The sequence below is a fragment of the Melanaphis sacchari genome, unplaced genomic scaffold, assembly GCF_002803265.2.
Source record: "Melanaphis sacchari strain LSU unplaced genomic scaffold, SCAv2.0 Contig65_pilon_pilon, whole genome shotgun sequence".
Classification (NCBI taxonomy): Eukaryota; Metazoa; Arthropoda; class Insecta; order Hemiptera; family Aphididae; genus Melanaphis; species Melanaphis sacchari.
Window position 1 is genome coordinate 47,877 of NW_020271469.1, and position 20,549 is coordinate 68,425.

Sequence of the window (20,549 nt, forward strand, 5' to 3'; positions counted from 1 at the left end):
AGATAGTACCCAGGCACGTTTATGCATTTTAATAATATAACTATGCTAATTAGTTGACTAATTTTAGTATCACAATGAATAATATAAAATAAAAATTATTATAATAACATCATTGTTAAAATATATTCAAAAAAATTAACCAATATTGATATTTAGATTTAACTAATTATCACAATAGTTTTTAAAAACTTAAGTTATAATTATTATACATACATTGATGAACTAAGTCTGTCATTCACTAAATTAATCACAATTCTAATGATAGCTAACTCTAAAAATATAATCAAATAATATAATTAGTTAATTAATAAATTTAAATTGATCAGTAAAAAATAAATACAAACTTCTATCAGATTTATAAACTTTTTTCTTGCATTTATTTAAACCATAAGAAAACAATTTATTGTCCTTGTTTAACTGAATATTACAATTATTATCTATATTAAACTTAGCTTTATTGTCTTTTAAATTTTTATTATTTTGTATCTAAAATAAACAACACAACAATTTTAAATTAGTAAATAAAATATAATATTTAAAACTATATTTTTTAAAGAAAACAACCTTTTTTTTAAATTTCCTTCTTTTTTTTCTTTCTTTCTTTAATCTAAAAAACAATAATTTTGTAAATACCTTAATATAGAAATAATAATATACAACACAATTAATAAAATAATTATACAAAAATATAATATATTAAAATAGATATAGTAGAACCTCGATTATGTATTTATGTGTCTCTCAATTAACTATTTTATTACTTAATTAACTGCCACACTTTGCATGTTGCAGCAAAATTTTATCACCTTATGTGAAAGCTGATTTAACCAAAATTTTCAGGCAATATAAACTAAATAAATTATATGTACGTTTTATAGGTGAAATAAAAACAGTCTATAGTTATTGAGAACATATCTTTGTATTGAAAAGTCAGTTATTACTTATTACACATGTGTTTATAACGTATGTGTTTTTTGTTTCATGTGTATTAATGTATTTGTATTGTATTGTGCAAGGTTAAAAATAATTAATGAAGAATGATAGCACAAAAGTATCTTTTTTCTCAAAAATTGGAAAACATTAAGTGTTATGAAAGGGAGAAAGTGCAATAAGCAATGCATAAATTTATGATGTTAGCCAAACAACTATTATTGATATTAAAAAAACTCCTTTAATTATCTATTTAAATGTTGCTCTAAATTATGGTTTCATTTTAATCTTTTAATCGTTGAACTTGCATCCAACTCGCTTCCTAGTAATCCCCCACGCAGTTTTAAGAGAAAATGATTTGTGATTTACTGAACAATTGATGGCTATCAAACCATTTAATTTAATTTAAGTAAGTAATTAAATAATTAAAAAATAAAGAATAATTATCTATTGCTTAACTGTAAGTCTAGGGCCCAGTCTTGACAGATAATCGAGGTTCTACTGAATATCATGATACATACAACATACTTATGTTTTATACATAATATATGAAATAAGTAAATACAACATTTAAACGTATACTAATTTATCATTTAGAAAACAAATATAAAAATACATTACATGCAATGTAACAAAAATAGTTTGGTGGATCCTATACTATCATCTTTTGTCTCTGTCTAGATAATTTAATTATTTATAAGTACTTTAAAACTTTAATATATTTTTAAAATTTTAAATGATCATAACTTGCTTTAAAATTAAAATATCACTAGAATCTTCAGAGATGCCTTAGATAATAATATATAATAATCTTAACGTCAAATTATTTATATTGTACATTTGTGAGATGTGGGAGTAACACGTGCGATAAAATCATAATCATACAATATATGAATTATTCAATCATTTGAATCATTTAATAAATAATAAATTAGTATATTCACTCAAATTAATATTCATAGATACTTACAACATACAATTTTTGTCATCTTTTAAAGTATTTAAAACAGGAATTGAAGTCCTACATTCACCTAAAAATGTTAAATTTAACTTAAATAATTATTTTAATTGAATAATAACAAAAAATAAACCTTTTTTTGAATTGGAATCCTTTGTTTTGTTCTTATAGAAAAACTTGTAATACTTAGCACATGTTTTAGTACAAAGATTTTTCCTCGGCTTTTTCTTAGGTGTCATAATTTTGATTGTCTATAATATATGTCCAAAAAATAAAGTAAGATTTTAAACATTTAGTAGAGTATACAAACATTCTACATTGATTTATTATGTATGGCATAAGTAGGTATATTTTTTAAACTAGCTAGTTGATATATTGCTATTTGTATTTAAGTATTAAGTATATTATATGAATTAAGTGTAACAGGGAAATGTTGTAAATTGTAATATATTTATATTTTAACTACTCATACAACATTTAGTTGACATGTATTATACAAGTCTATCACAAAGTTGTCTTGTAAGGCACACTTTATGAAAGCAGGTTTGCGAAAGCACAATTTCCAGATATTATTAAAAATGCATTACTTTAACACTGATATTAACATAATTAAAACTTACATTTTGAAAGTTGCTATAATTAATTGAACTTTTATTATTTGTATTAATATTTTAAGTAAAACGAGTTTGTTTTTCTTTTAAAACCAAACCATCTCTTTACAGCATTACATTCAATTTGTTGACTCATAATGTAAGTACTTTAATTTACTAAATATTAAACAATAAAAAAGTTCCACAGTGTTTACATTGAAGTTAAATTTACATCATAAATGTTAAGAGTTAACCATCTACTAATATTTAATTTTGCTCACCTGGCTCATTAATTATTATAATATGAAAACAGTCATTCAGTAATGTAAAGATTTGTAGTTATGCAATTAAGTAATAAATATACATTGTTATATTAAACTAAACTCTAGAAACGGTGAGTTAAAAAAAAAAACAATCACTATAATTGTAGTAATAGCAAATTATTAATGCTAATACTATTTTCTTTTATAATAAATATTAACTATAGGCAGGAAATAACAAAATTCTAATAACTATTAAAAATTAAAAAGTCATAGGTAGTCTAACGGACACATGGAATTTTAGATTGATTGGATTGTTGGAAGTTTGGAACCAACATCTAAAAATATAACAAACAATAATATTAATATTATCATAGATTTTTGGTAAAAACCACTATATCTGTCTGTTTTATACCTAGGTCGTGTACCATAATTCATTGCCGCCATTAGATAAAATATAATATTTAAAAAAACATTTTGGTACACAATACTTCTTAAGATACCCCCTTATTATTGTCATTTGTCATTATTTATGATATTATATTATTATTTATTATACAATATGCATTGATTTGTATGATACTAGTAGCTTTTATAGTAAATGTCAAGTCCTTATGGATCATATTCAATGAATCACAAAAAAATTGGTAAAATCATTTTTTTTTAATTTAAATGAAATTATGTACCTCAACTTTTGAATATCGAACACTTCAAAAAAATCGGCTATGCATTTTTAATATATTTTTTTAAATGATCATGAAATTGTCCTTAGGTGTTATTTTGTATTAAATGTTAAGGCTTTTTTTTAACAATCGTTAAGATTTAAATTGACACTTTAAAAAAGAATTGAAAAACTGCAAAAGCCTACAAATAACTAGAAATATTTAGAAATATTATACTTAGAAAATACTAATATAAATACCTATTTTGTGCAAAATTCAAAATCACTGCAATTATTTATTTTTAAGGTACAACAAAATTGATTTTTTTAAAACTGAATTTTGCGTAAAAATATTAAACATACGATTTGTTACCAGAAAAGTAAATTATATATACCTATAATAATACATATTATATAATAGCTAATAGCCCTAGTCACCGGGCTAGGTAAGTTTAATAAAAAAAAAAAAAAAAATACATATTATACAATACTATAAAACAATAAAATATAATGACGCTATAAAAATTTAATTTTTACTTTAAAAAAAAATAATAAAATACAATATACTTTATACAGTTTAAATATATAGAGCAAGAAATCTTGTATAAATTAGTATATAAAGTCAACTCAGTACTCACGGTATAACGAAGTTCGATATAACATATAAAACTGTCGTTCCCAATTTGAAAGCTCGTAATATAACGAAAAATTAAATGAATGTTTGTGCCCTCGATATGGTTTTGGAATTTAATTGGTTAGCTTACTCAGAAGACAAAAATGATGCCTATTGTAAATATTGTACGATTTTTGCTAAAACCATTTTTAACAATTTTTTCAAAATCGCTTATGATACATGAAAAAGATGAAACAGATTATTATTTAAGGATTAGGTTATTATTATTGTCAGGTTTTGAATGCTTGTATTCAAATGATGAGAATTTTACCAAAGCTATAAAATTGCATTTTATGAAGATGATTCAATTTTATTCACGTCAAGTGAACAAAAATAAAGAAATGGCTGAATTAAAATGTTGGTGAGCCAAACTCAAAACAAATATTTTACCTAAAACAGAGATTGATACTTGATTGTCTCACATAATGACATAACGTAGTTTTGAGATGCACTCTAATAAACATTTATTATTAAATAGATAGGTATATTGTGGCATTTCCTGTATTTACCAATGGCCCCAGAACATATTTTCTCAGCTCTTAAACGATTTAAGACATCTACGGAACATTATGAACAGTAAAGTAAGTTGCTTTTTAAATTATACCTTAAGTTTTAAATTTTATTATAATATATTAATGGTTTAAAACAGCGGTTCTTAACCTGTGGTCAATATTATAAATACTCATTTCGGGGGTCCGCGGCAGCCTATTACCACCTAACATAAGTTAATACGTGTCATGAATGCATTATTACAATATTTTTGGATTATTATTTTTGTTTCATATAAAATCATAATCTTATATTGTCTGTCACGGCGGGTCAATATAAAATAGTTATTATAATTTTGGTTATGATAACTTGATATGTTTTGTAAAAAAAGTATTCGACAAAAAATTGGTAGGGGGTCCGCGATTTCTAAAAATATTTTATCGGGGGTCCATGTTCTACAAAAAGTTAAGAACCGCTGATTTAAAACATTTTCAGGATCGGTTTCGGTTGAATGGGTTAATAATATTGATTGTGTATGTCCCTATCAAAGTTAACCCTGAAGACGTGTAAGTTTAAACGACATTTCCAACAAAAAGAATCCCCAATAGAATTACTCGTATTTCCAATTTGTTCTACATACGACATACCTAAATTCAAAACTAACAGTGACAATAATTCATTTTTCTCGAGAGCTATTTTCAATACCAATAAAGTCTCTGCTGTCTTAGACTATTTTGTCTTATCTCGCTATATTTTTAAAGCTAAAACTTTTTTATTTTTAAAAAATAAAACCTAATTTTCATATAATTCTTATTTATATTGTAAAAATATTTATATTATTTTTTGTTTTGTTTTGTTTTTTTTTTTTTATATGTTTTCTGTGATTATCTTAATTATTATATTTTTGTATTTTATTTTAATGTGCCAATATTTCTTTATTATTTATTCTGTAAAAGAGCTTATGCCCGATGATTTTATTATAAATAAATAATTTACATAATTAAATCGTTGGTCATTAAAATAAAAAACTAAGTTTATTTATTTTGCAACTTTTAAATATCAAAAACATATATTGTATACAATTATTTAGTAAATAAAGAAATACACACAGTCATTTATAATCTAAAGGTATCTTATACACTACATTTTATTATATTATACACAAAATATATGAAAATAATATTTAAAGGGAAAAATAGATTAATCTATTTTTTATATATTTTTTTTTTTTGCTCCCTATTTTATCTATCATATTACTTTATTTTATGTATACAGACTAGGTATATATAGTATTTAAAGAGCACAAGGAATCCAAACATTTTTTTTGAGTAAATATAATAATAATTATGACTTATAAATCTTCATTTGTAACTTTTCGCCTAAATTTAAAACCAAAGAATACAACTCAAACTAATATTTTCATACATAGTCTACGTATTTTTCATGTAATTTAAGATTTCTGATGGTTTTTATGTTCAAGTATCAGGAATTAAACTTAGTTTGATATTTTCGGCTTTGGTTTCATCTTTCACTGTCTTGATACTTTAGAAAGCTATTACTACCTGGAATCACATAATATTATATAATAATAATTAAGTAATATAAATTATTATAATATTAATCTCTATTAATATTTAATTAAATTCCTTAAGATTTAACAATGTATAATCTTAAAAGTTAAAACTACTCAACTACATAATGAGATCATACTGTCATTACACCAATATATTCTTAATAATTTTTTAGATTATTATTTTAGTGATACAAAAAATGAAATGGTTTTATAATACATTTTAATTGTAATAAACCAATCTAAGTATCTATAAGAATTATACAATTTTTATAATATAAACTTCAAAAATTGTTTTAAAAGTTGTATCAATGATCGAGGCATTTAAAAAAAAATGTAAGATAGTCTTGTTTAAGGAAATTTCATGAAGAATTATATTATTTTTTCAGAAATTATATCAGATAACTATATAAGTATAAATGTTGGTCAATATAATTTATTAGCAAACGATTCGCAAATGATCTGAAAAAAAAAATGTATACTGGCGTACAAATAATACGTCAACAACAAACTCAGAATTCATCAGAAAACCATTTTTTTGATAAATTTTCAGATAAGAAAAAAAATATGATTTAATTTTTATCGGGTAAAAGACCTATGTTATTAATGACGAGAGCTTTCGTCTATACTGAGTAACCCACGGGTATCACTTTCGTAGAGCATAGCCGACCTAATGGAAAAGTACTTACGGCGCAACCATCATCGGTTGTATAACGTAGATCTTGAAGTATAATATATATGTCATACTGTCATACTGAAGGATTTAATGGAGTTTAATCCGTTTCTGGACAAGTATCTCGTGTTCACTATTTAAGTTCTCATTGTAATTGATGCAGCTATATGGCAGCTCGGTGGCACCGTAGTAACGGTGAATGATGTTCCGCCAGAGATATGAAGACGAATAACAGTAGTGAAAAATATATGAATGCAAATTTTGAAGACAGTTAATATAATTTTCGATTTCGATTTTCTCATAATAGTATTACAAACTATTTTCTGTTTGTTGCCGTTGTTCGTTTTCTTTCTGTGTGCACTAGTGCACTGCTTGAAAAATTCAGAAATATAATTTTACTTTAGATACTTGTCGTCCATCGTTTATGTTTATTGTCCATCCATTATTTTGATAACATTATATTTCTAAGCATAAATCTTGGCCTGGAAAAAATTAATTTAAGAAAAAATGCCATTAACTATTATAATAGGCCATCGAAAGACATTTAGACATGGTTCCTTATTCATTCGAATTTGAGATCTAAACATTATATTTATACTCATATATATATATATATTCATTGTATCAATTTGTATGTAATGAATAATTATTTATTTTATCTTAAACCGAAATATTGTTGGTTGTATACCTATATGATATTTATTATTTATCGCCGTAATAAAAATACTTATTTAAATATTTACCCTCGTTTTATGATCAATGACAGAATATTTAATGCATTTTGAATTATTTTTTAGACCGTGGGGCAGTAACGGTGAATGAAATCGACGTCGGCCCGTTCTACGTAATAGCAGTGGCCGCCGACCAGGCCGTCCCGACACGTCACACTGTCGTCGACGCGCCGGACGTCGCTGACGCCGCGTCCCGACCATTCGACCGCCTTGTCAAAGATCTTGACACTGGTGTCTGCCATGAATGGTCTGTAAAGTAGCGCGTAGCTCTTGGTACACACCATGGCGTCGTACACGAACGGGTGACAGGTGGCCGGTGAACTGGCGGTCCAGTCGCCGTACTCGACCGCCGTGTCGGTCGCTCGGTACACGGAACCTCGGATAGCCACCACGTCGCCGTCGAGCACGGTACCGCCGAATTGCCAGAGCAGCACTAGCTGCACCGCGAACTTGGCGAGCGCGGGACGCCTGTTGAGGCCCATGCACTGGAACGGCGAGAACTCCAGCAAATCGTCCAGGTTCACGTGCAACACGTTCAACCGGTGGTTGCCGTACTTGGCTGTCAGATCGACGAGGCTCGACAACAGCGACACCTGCAGCAATCGTATCGTTGTTATTATATTAGAGAGACAGTGGCGTGGTTTACTTATTTTTACCTACGATGAGTAGGTACAAAGCCAGCAACATTTTGGACACTCATCGCTATTATCTATAGACAAAACAGATACCACATCTTATGATTGGACTATTCTCTCTCTGGAGTTTATGAACTATCGCTAAAATATATGTATTTGTAATGTTTATAAGTAATTATTTAGACTTCGTTTTATGTTAAAATCGTATAGAAGTATACTCAGCACCTTTAAGATTATTTTCTAAATTTCTGTTACTAATACAATTATACTGCAGAAATTATTTTATAGGAATATTACAGGATACGGATGTAGGATATAAGTAGAAAATAAGTTATTTAAATCAAAAAAAAAAATATATATATATATACAGGTAATTGGTGAGACAGAAAAAATAAAAATATAAACAATTGAAATAAAAACTGTAATGCAATAAACGAACAAAATATATTTGGTGAAGGTGAGAACTTGAACAGTTAGCCTATGAAGAAACTAATTTTACATACGCTAACGAGTAACGTGAGATGTGGTCCGTAAGGCCCGATGGGTAGATCATATTTATCGCATCAACTCAATAAGACTAATGGATTCATGATTCATCTATGTTATTTTTTGAGAAAGGTGGAGTCTTGATAAGAATATTAAGTGGTTTTTAGATAGATTATACTGTATATATAATATATATACTGGTATGTTTTGATATATTTTGATATCTATTGATCAGAAATCTAAAACATTAGTAGTAGTGTAATACCGAAAAAAATAATAATAGAAAAGCTATGTTAGCACAACACTGATATTTTATCAACTAATATTTTGCATTTTTTTATATACCTATCAATATATTTTAATTACAGCTTTTTTTTACGAGTTATATGACAGCACCCACACATCAGACATTCTCACACTAAAGAACCAATCACACTCATAGAAATGTAAAAATTTTACTGTCACGTTTTGCAGATGTATATCAGTTATATTATATTATTATGTATTATTTAACCGTGGTGATTATTGATTAATATAAGGTCTGGATTTCAATACAAAGTGTTTATTTTTTTGGATGCTCTAATAAGATACACTATACACGTTTTAATTACAAGTATAGGTACTTAATTCGTTTCATTTTCATGTAACAAATACTTTACTTATGAAACTTAAATATTGAATTTTTAAATAATTTTAGTGTGTATTAAATTGATACATTATACGAATTACGAGCTTTTAGTGTAAATTAGGAAATCCAAAATATAATATCAAGAAATATTGTTACCTTAATAATTGCTTTAATAGTTTAGGTATCTATTTTTCAACTGTATTAAATGTCAACATAGTTTTTTTACACGATTACAATAACATTTTTGTATCTATATTTCTAATCGGATGTGAGGTGCATTTTATACCGGCTACAGTCTACCGGAACTCAAACAATAATAACAACTAATCATGTTCAATTGGACATACGTCGTTATTTTATCTATTTCTACTTTTTAGCATATTGTTTATTTATTTTACGTGCCCAAGTCTGTGCGTATTTTATTTTTTATTATTGCTATAGTTTAATTAAGATAAAGTGTTAAAAACTTTCAACAGTTAAACCGCGTCGTTTTTTTATTGCTTGCGTATTTTTGTACTTAAAGAAAGAAATGTTTGCTCGTTTTTTAAGAGTCTCTTAGTATTGAAAAGGCATTTTTGGTTATTTTTAAAACACTTAAATCTGCGCCCTGCTGGTGAAATGTGTATGATATCGCGGGCAGATTTTATTTCGAAACATCTTACCGGTTGCGTCAGACCGCACTTGTTATCGGTTCGATCAAATTCCATTCCGTTGACGACAAACACATTAACGCGACCGACGTGGCCAATAGCACCCAGCACCGACTCAAGCGAACAAGCGACCGTCCACGGAACATGCGTGGTGTTGACAAACACGTAGTGCACGTCTTGGGCACCGCCGAGGTCCAGAGACAGCAGCTTGGACACCCGACTATCGTCGTCTACGTAGCCCATCTGCTTCAACGAGTACAAGTCCCTGGATACGACCGAACAAAACTCTCTTGCGGTAATGTTGACGATCTGTACAACCGGCGTCGATTCGCGGGAGGCTAAGCCATCGTAGTCGTCGTAAAAGGAGTGACCCGCAACCGGTTGCACCTCCACCGCAGTGCACTTGAACCACAAGTACAGTAAGTACACGGCAGTCATCAGGAGGAACACGAACACTGCCGTGAGTACAGACTGCACGAGCATGAGCAATAACTTTTTCGATGACGACATCCACTGACCGCTGACATCAATATTCGAGTTTCTGTCCATTTTCAGCTCGGTCGTAATAACATGTACTGATGTACAATATTATAATCGAGGCGATAGATAAAATGTTATTAGATATCTAACGCAAACTGTGAGTCAATAATTAAAACAAAAAGACGTTGTCAGGTTATTAATTTCCCGTGTTTATTATCCAAGTATACATAGATACAAATTTAACTATAATTAATTGCATTAACTAATGAAATGATAAAACATAACATTTTTATAGCGGGTAAAGAGGGGTAACACCGGATAATGGCTACATCGTTCTATACAAGGCGATTATTGATTCCGGTCATAAAATATAACTATTTAGGTGAGCTTAGCTTTTTCATATAAGATCGCGAGGAGTAAAGGCGGCCCATAAAAGAAGACTTTGAGACTACGTCTGAAATCTCCTCTTAAGAGGGCGTCACAGTAAAAGTGAAACGTATACAACGCTCAAGAGATGGCGTTGAATTTCATATCGCCGCCGTCGCGGTAGGCCGTAACCACGCCTATCGTGTACGCGACGGGGTCCGCGTGTTGTTATTGCGGGAGAGGTACATTATTATTTCACAGACTGTCGTTTAGAACGTTTCGCGTCAAACGTCATTACAGGCCGTTACGTAAATTGTCGCCCGTGAATTCTATACGGTGCGCTGACTCGCTACTGGCTAGCAAGTCGCATACCTATTTTTTAATTAAAGCTCCTGTTTGCTTAAAAATATTAACCAATAAATTAAGCATACAAATTATTATACACCAGAACTCGATTTATATTTCTAACCCAATTACTTTTTAAAATACATATAAAATAATAATTTCATTACGATTAAATAGATTTTTTAGTAAAAGTGTTACGTATTTTACGTTGTAACTTATAAATGACATGAAGCAATTTTTGTTCGATAATTTAATTTTTTATTTATTAATAACATTTTAAATAATTCTGATTAGTAAATATTGATGTATTTACTTATTTTAATTTTAAACATAATACCTACATAAAATATGAAGTTGATTGTTGTACATAATATTTATTAAATAAATACCTACTGTAATAATATAATTATTTATATTATTGCAATTGCAGTACCTATATGTAAAAAAAACAATATGTATAAACTAAACATTTTTATTGTTCATGTAATATATATAAATTAAAATTAAATTATGTAGGTACTTACAAATGTACAGAACACATTTATTTACACATAATAATTAATTAAAACACAACATTTGGATTAATGACAATTTATAATAATTGATAACTTAAATTAATGCTAGCGGTCATATAGATAATGGATAACTGACTTACTATAATATTATATTACACCTATACTTTAATTTTAAAAATGTCATAATATGTACGTGAAATTATCTATATAAAATTTGCATAGTTATGTGTACAATAATAAAATGAAATATAATACATAACATTATATAATTAACATTTTATGTATTTATTTTGCGTTGTAATAAAAAAAAAATCATCTGCAACAATATTTATAGTTCCATATAAAATTAATTTTTATAGAAACTAAATAATTTAATATATTTCTTATACAATATTATATCACTAAATTCAAATTTAACACAATCCAGTAGGTATGTAGTAACTCACTTGTAATCTACTGTAAAGCAGAGCGACACCCACTTGGCTACCTTTTTTACTTATACAGTTCAACTAATTTAAATTTTAAAAAATTCGTCTTGAATATCAATACGCTAATTTTATGGAACAATTGTCTATGATTAAAAAAAAAAATTGTTTAAATCGTATGTTTTCTAGCTGATGTGTGACAAATATATAATATGATGTAGTTCCATTTTGCGCAAAATACGATAGTAATAAGAATACGATATATAACATCGAAAAATAAAATAATATTATTCTTTGACAAAATTATTATTTTCGTATTGACGTATTTGGCTATTTATAAACCGTGCGCGGCTACGATAAATAACCAGTTTTGACCTATGATGCGGTATGGCTGCTTATGCAAGCGGGGTGGTGGAAGAAGTATTATTTCAGAACGCTGCCGCTATAATCGTTTTAGCAGCACATGACGACGGCAAATTCATAATTTTTTTGCCAAAACATGCTTTCGTACTTCCAATAGTACTCAGGCCTCGTTGATCGTAGAAACATGATTTTGGTATCAAAATAATCACGAGAAGTTGTACTAAATATTCTTGGAACAGATTTTTGATATCTAAATTTGCCGATTTTATATAATTTTTTAAAAAAATGAAAATTTTACAAATTTCAAACACAAATAAAATTGGTTAGAAAAAATATTTTAAAATTCTGTTCCAAGAATATTTAGTACAACTTCTCGTGATTATTTTGATACCAAAATCATGTTTCTACGATCAACGAGGCCTGAGAACTATTGGAAGTACGAAAGCATGTTTTACGGTCGATTTTTTTCTACTGTGACGCCCTCTTAAGAATAATTCATTTTCCAATAAAAGGGTTTTTCTTATTCATTGTTGTGTGGAGTTTATACAACAGAATTTAAATTCTCCCGGGGAGGATATGAATTTTGACTATTCTTAGACTACGTCATAATGAAAATAAAGTATATAATTATATACTATCCTGCAATCCACTTTAATTATTATAAGATTAAAAATAAATAAATTGAAATTATTATAGGTTATTTTAAGAATCTTTATTATTATATTACGATACTTTAAAATTAAAAATGTATACTAATACCATTATAAATATAGTAAGATAGGTACTTTTTAAAACTGCAATATTTATGTAACATTAATTATGTTTATACTATACATTGACGTAGAAGCCAGATAGTAGTGAGAAGCTTAGCCCTTCAAGACTTCAAATAAAGTTTTCATCAAGTGAGTACTAAGTAAATTAAATAAATATAATTTGTTCCACAATTTTAAAATTACTGAAAATTTATTTGTTGGCAGAAAATATGGTAAGAAAATAATATGATCATTTTACATAATCATGCACGTAATATTTTACTGCAAATACCTAAGTATGATTAGTGTTTGTCTGCAGCTACTCCGTTCACTTAATACAAATAGTATCTATAGCCTAAAGTATGTATAATTATTAAACTATGTGTATCAGAAGTAATTTTTATTGAAATTGGTCAAACAATTGTACAGAAATCGTTCAATGAGCAACAAATAAATGCTAGGCGGTCCAGGATTAATCAAAGATAATGTGCTACAATTGCACAAATTAAAAAAGGTATAGGTACAAATAAACAATTATTTATTGAAAGAATTTGAGTTCGAGTGATATTTAAAATTGGGAAGTTTTCCCTTGGATTTACATTAAAATTTATTTGTTTGATTAGAATTTGGCATTTACTTTTCGTTGACATTTTTAAACATGACTTACCTACGACCTACCCAAAAAAGATTGTGCATAAGCTATATATATATTATAAATAATACAAGAGTCAATATAGCGAGCAGTTTGAACCAGTCGCAACCAGGATTTATTCAAGGGGGAGGTCCAAAAAAATGTATTTATCAACTTTTTTTTTCCCTTAAATAATGAATACATTTTATTGCTTAATAAACAAAATTATATTATTTAATATACATATTTTTACATTTTTAAATTTATATTTACCATTTATGCCAATTAATTATTATTATTATTATTATTATTATTATGCCAATTAAATTATGGTATAGTTATTAGTTTTAATATTGATTTAATCTATACATCAAATTCGACGTGTAATACCAAATCTAATAATCAATCTAATCAATAAAATTTTATGAACATTTCAAGGTAACTTTAAAAAATAAAAATCAATACCATGACATAAATCAAGGGGGATGACCCCCCTGGTTTCACCACTGGTTTGAACTATTTATTTCAGGTTAAAAATACTGTTTATATTTTACATAATTCGTTATTACACACTTGAATAGATAAGTAAAGGTAGAGACTAGAGAGCCTAGATAATAACTATCTAGGCTCTCTAAGTAAAGATAATCGAAATCCTATAATCTTATTGTAGATTTCTAATAAAAATAAATACAATATAGTTATTACTCAATACTTACCTATTAATTATTAGTTATTACCTTTTTTTTTTTTTTCATTGAAAATCACTACATGAGGGCCGGCCGAACTGTTTTCACATTGCTTAACCCTATATTAGTTATTACCTTGTTATTAATATCATAACTCATAAGATAATATATATTATAAATATTATAAATACTTAAAATTGTTGATTTTTAAAAATGATAAGTTTGTGTTAACAATTGTGAGTAACTGAGTTTGTTTAGTTTTTATAAATTTAAAAATTCAATTAATTTTGTTATATTTTTATGCTATGACATGGTCGAGGTAATGTTCTACCCTAAGAGTTATGACCACGATTATGACTTATGACTCTTATGTGTACTGTTAGATTAGAAATGACTGCGATCTGTGCTATTTTATACTCAATACTTGTACAATAATTTTTTAAATATTAAGATAAATAATTATAATTGTCGTAAAATACATAAATTCAATTTTAAATTTTAATTATTGGGAGATTTGGTGTTTGGAAGTTGATACATGTTTCTTTTCTTCCATAATTTCGGGAAAAGTACCCGATGTCCATTCATGGTACATAATATTATGCTTCTTAATAATTAATGATAAGATAGCTAATCAGCTATAAGCATTATGAAACACGGTTGAAAATGTTTAAATAGTTTAAACTTTAAAATACAAAATAATTGATTACATAATAAGCATTTTATATTTTTAGACGCAAATATCAAATAATCGATATTCGATACAACAAAGTGAACAAAGAACTAAGTTCGAATTATAAAAAAATATTCTACAATAGGTAAGCAATTATAGTTTAATTATTTCAATCACAGATTTATTTATACAGTTATTTTTGTCAAATTTAGGTTTAATTCAATAACAATTGGAGAAGATATGGCTGCCATTAAAGACGATATTGCAACAAATAAAACAAGGATTTGTGAGAAAAAGAAAACAGTCAAAGGTAAATTTATTTAAACATAAAACAATATTTCAAACTGTTAAAAAAATGTTCCTTATTCAATAATTCATTCATTCAGTGTCAATGTAGACCAAACAGCAAGTAATAATTGTGGATTCTGAGACTTATTTACATTAAGACAAAACTTAACATTCTGTTGAGCAATTCAAATAAAAATGTATTGTTGCTTATAGAAGTAGTTAACCTCATAAAATGAGGACTAATAATAAGAGTAGACTTAACCACAATAGATATTATTATTTTGATAGGCTAACTTTTTTGTTTGATGGTCTTGGCTTTTTTTAATGATTAGATTTTCGATAAGGATATAATAACTATCAAAAACTTAATCTTGAATTCTGCTTAAGAACGTATTGCAATCCTTCTGTAATTTCCTTAATTAAATGTTGTATACAATTTACATTTTTTTAAAGTTTTATAGCTTTTCCAATTATAACTTTTATTAATAAAAAAATAAATACCTGGGGAAACATAAGCCATTAGAAGGCATGTTATCTTAACTTGATATATTATTCTTATGATTAGGAAGTATAAATTTGCTAGTTTACAATAATTGTTACAGATGTGTGTACGTTTTTATAATTCACAGTTCGTTTTGTAGATTAGTTTTTTTTATTCAATTATAACTTTTTAAATTAATATTGATAAAAAATCAATATTAATATATAATAATACTGGAGCTAAAGTTTGACTGTTTTTTATATTAAATATTTTACTAAATTTAATTTTTAATTTTAGATGCTGATACTTATGTAAATATTGTTACTTCCAAAACTTTAAATGATGCTGTTGATTCATCAGAGTAAGTATGAAAAAGAATTTAATAACTCAAGTTATATATATTTGGTAGTTTTTTTCAGCAGTATTACTTTAGAATTTAAGATCTACTTTTGTATTTGTTTCATGATTAGTGATTCTCCAAAAAATATTTACATTAAAATATATAAAACTATATTTGTCCTTAATCTCTATAATAATAATTATAATTTATAAGTCTTAATGTATTATAATATTATAATAAAAACTATAATTTTGTAAGATATTAGGCTATGTTAATTTAAACAGAAAATTAAATCATAGTTATTCATTTATAATATTAATTTAATGCTTGATATTAGATTTAATAATAAGAATTTTATTTTTTATAAATCTAATTAATTTTGATTTACAATAATAGTATAATACTTATGTTTATTTAAATTTGTAAACAGCAATTAAACACCACAAAATTAAAGTTTAATATACACACACTAATTGAATTTATATCTTATAATTTGTCTTACAGTGAAATCTCTATTAATGCATATTTTTCAATAGTGGACCCTTCCCAAAAGTAGATACTTTTAAATTCCATGACATAAATGTATGCACATAATAGAAGTTACAAACTCTTTAATTGTGGACACTAAAAACTGATACCAAACTTAAAAATTACCTCTCATATATAGAAATAATACAAGTACATATAAAAAATACTTTTTATCTAACTTTTTTTATATTTCATTCATATTTTATCTTAATGGTTTTCCTATTCGAAAAATAACAAATGATTTGGTTATGTGTTCGATCATCAGTCGTGTGCTGCACTTGTATAAACATCTACTTATTTTAAAATGAACGATAATTAAAGAAAAAGATTAAACTCAGAAGAGAAAATAAATATTATTAAAATTTGCAAATACATTGTGAAGAGCAAAAAAAATGTATACAAAAAAAGATTATAAATGAACATTAAATATTTTTATACCCACATTTTACTACATACATATTTTATATATAATAAATGATAAATTAATATTTTAATATATATCAATTTCAATGTATTATATATGTTATATGTATAACCAATTCCTTATAATGTCTGCATATAGTGAACAATTTTTAATTCCCCATGGCGGCTGTCCACTTTATAAAAGTTTTGCTGAAATTACTACTTGCATTTATATAATTTCTTAATTTCAGAATTTTCATTGTATTATGTTATTATGGAAATTAGTAAAGTATTGAGTATAGCTCTGTATGGGCCTAATATTTTAAATCCCATCCTGAATACAATTTTAATTGAGCAGTTAGGTGCAGTCAGATTCATTTTATTTCAGCATACATATGTAATGACTTAATCTTACCTAATTAATAATATAATATCAAGCTCAACCATAAAAAACGTAATAAGTATCTTATGTTATTGTTATATTTATTATTACACGTATTTTAGAGAGTATATTTAATTTTAGTCCAGTTCTGTTGGAATCATAAATTAAATAAGGTCTGAATAATTAATTTAGAATGTTTGATATACATATGGCTAGTCCACCTCATGTAAGGTTCTAAATAGAAAATAGTCTATATGTTGAAGAGAATTTTGTTTCCAGTGAAAGTTTTAGTTTATTTTAGGTTGACCTAACTTTTTTATTTTATTGTTTTTCATGATATTTCCCTAATGTCCTTAATCTTAGGTGTATTAAGGCTCACTTGTATTTAAAGACAAGCCACAAATGGCCAATGGGACACATTTTTATTTGTAGTCTTGACAGGATGTTGAAGTAAACTAAAATCTAGGTCCCTCCCTATTTGTATTAATAACTGTCTTTATATTGAGCATTATTTTGAATTTAACATGTTTCTGTTTTATAGATCAAATAGATTAAAGGAAATAACTAAAAAAAAAAAGAAAAAAATAACTGATGAGGTTTGTATATTATTTCAATTAAAAAAAAATAATACATTTATTCATTTAAGTATGTTAAAAACTTGGCGCTCGGATATGCGGTCTACTGACGGGATGCAGTCTACAAACATGTATGTAGACCGCATATCTGAGCAGCGATAAAAAAAAAAAAAAAACATTAAAAGATAAAATTGATCCAAATATAATTTGCTGTAATATAATGTATACCTACGATATAGTTTTGTATTTTCCACTTATATTTATTGCACTTTTGCAATCTTATCTCGACCACTATTGTTGGAAAGTTGCTAGAATAGAAGAACCTGATTTATTTATTGCATTTTTGAGGGACATTAAAGCAGTTTATCTTTAAGGTTTTTATACATAAAATTATTTTTAATATTTTTTACATAATTTTTAATTTTCTTAGTAATATTTTTTGCTTTTTTTTAAATATTTAAATAATTTGGTTATTTATTTATATACTACTATTACTATTTACTGCGTATTATAGGTGTGTGGTCTACATAATATGTAGACCCATATCTGGGCAGAAATATGTCGGTAGACCGCATATCCGAGCAGCACCAAAAACTTTTGGGTTTAACTACTGAAAGTATAAATTCTCTTAAAAAGACCACTTATATAATTACTTGCTATACGTTTCTAACATATAGAAAAAATATTTATTGTTTTATATTTATAATCATTTTCTAAAATAAATTTACTGATTTTAAACAATTTATTTACTTAAATGTTATATACTTAATAATTGTGATCCTAATATGTTATGTTTTTTATAAATATTATGTTAAAATAAAATAAACAATTATAATATATAATTTTTAATTTGAATATTTTTCAGACTGTATATAAAGTAAAAAAATTGATACAAGAAGATGTGACAGAACAAACACAACTAGTCACCAACAATACTGAATCCAATCATCTACAAACAAATGCACACACAAATTTTAAATGTTCTACTTGCTCTAAAACATTTAAGTATCAATCTTTATTATTGAGGCACAACTTAAAACACACAAATGAAAAACCATTTGAATGCATAATTTGTGCCAGCTCATTTACTCAACAATCGTCTTTGGATGATCACTTAAAAATACACTTTGGTTGTAAACCTTTTAAATGCAATGTTTGTGGCCTCACATTTTCAAAAAAATCAAACTTAAATTCACATGAAAAAACGCACACTAATAATAAACTTTTCATGTGTGAATTTTGTAAAAAATCATTTAAGCATTCAAATGCATTGGTGACTCACCGTAGAACTCACACCGGCGAAAAACCATATGAGTGTAATGTGTGTTTGAAATCATTTGCAAAAAAATATGGGTTAGATGTACACCATCGAATCCATACTGGTATAAGACCATACTCGTGTGAAAATTGTGGGTCATCATTCTATACTAACAGCGATCTTAAGAAACATATTGGAAGATTACACAAAACATAAAATTTTGTTCTGCATAATTTAAAGAGGAATTGCATACATATTATGTTATATATTAACAATACTGTAATTTTTTAATCTCATCTAAAACTATTGTATTCAAGTTATTTGGTACTTATTATAAATATGTATAAATTGTACCTCATGTTAACTAAGAGGTATCTTTTAACTCATTTTATTAACCTCTTTAATTAATGTATTTATTATAAAACAATAATTAAGTACTAATCTATCTATTGTTTCATTGAGTAATAAAATTTTGTGAATTACAAACCATAGTTGTTCACAACCTTGATCTTGATGGCCATCTGTTAAATCAAGTCATAAATATAAATATCCTTATTGATTTTAAAATAAAATAAATAATACGTTTTAAAATGAAAGATTAATAAGATAATAATAAATTGAAACAAATTACCGAATAATATCAAAATTGTCTTTACAGAATTTGCGTTATTTTTGGCGCGTTTTAGAGAAGACACTAGTTTACGACCTTTGGTCACATTGTAGAGCTTAAACAACATTATACCATGAAGGCATGAATCATATTTTAAGGTAATTTGGTTGCCCAGCATACTAGGACCACGATATAAGAATTTAGAATCCCAATTTCATTTTTAAATCTATTAATAATGGAAGTGAAAGTGATCTTATACTATCTCTTGGGTATGTAAAAACTTTGTTGATCAGGACAAAGTATTCTGAGATATTGAATTCTTATAAAATCATTTATTTTGTGGTTGTAACTATCGTACAGATTTCTAAAGTCCATAAAAATTGAAATTTGTATTTAATTCTCCAAAAAAACATACACGTTCTATAATTAATGAGAATATATAGTTTTTTTTTTTATGCTAAAATATTCAATGAACACCAAAGAATAATCTAATATGTGTATTTCATGTAAATTAATTT

At 26.6% G+C, this 20,549-nt stretch overlaps 2 protein-coding genes across 3 annotated transcripts; one reads left to right on the forward strand and one right to left on the reverse strand.

Moving 5' to 3' along the window:
* Positions 1-7,597: 7,597 nt before the first annotated feature.
* Positions 7,598-11,163, reverse strand: LOC112600551. Its single transcript, XM_025347808.1, has 2 exons — positions 9,947-11,163; positions 7,598-8,128 (listed from the first exon to the last, which is right to left on the reverse strand). Exons 1-2 carry the CDS (start codon positions 10,481-10,483, stop codon positions 7,598-7,600), a joined length of 1,068 nt encoding a protein of 355 aa, XP_025203593.1. The 5' UTR covers positions 10,484-11,163.
* Positions 11,164-13,294: 2,131 nt separating this feature from the next.
* On the forward strand, positions 13,295-19,673 carry LOC112600552 (gastrula zinc finger protein XlCGF49.1-like). Of its 2 annotated transcripts, XM_025347809.1 has the most exons (7): positions 13,295-13,330; positions 13,406-13,413; positions 15,229-15,312; positions 15,380-15,477; positions 16,234-16,297; positions 18,130-18,184; positions 19,029-19,673. In XM_025347809.1, exons 4-7 carry the CDS (start codon positions 15,408-15,410, stop codon positions 19,635-19,637), a joined length of 798 nt encoding a protein of 265 aa, XP_025203594.1. In that variant the 5' UTR covers positions 13,295-13,330; positions 13,406-13,413; positions 15,229-15,312; positions 15,380-15,407; the 3' UTR covers positions 19,638-19,673. The 2 variants fall into 2 exon arrangements, with proteins under 2 accessions (XP_025203594.1, XP_025203595.1); XM_025347810.1 differs by lacking the exons at positions 13,295-13,330; positions 13,406-13,413 and adding an exon at positions 15,066-15,083.
* The last annotated feature ends 876 nt before the right edge of the window (positions 19,674-20,549 follow it).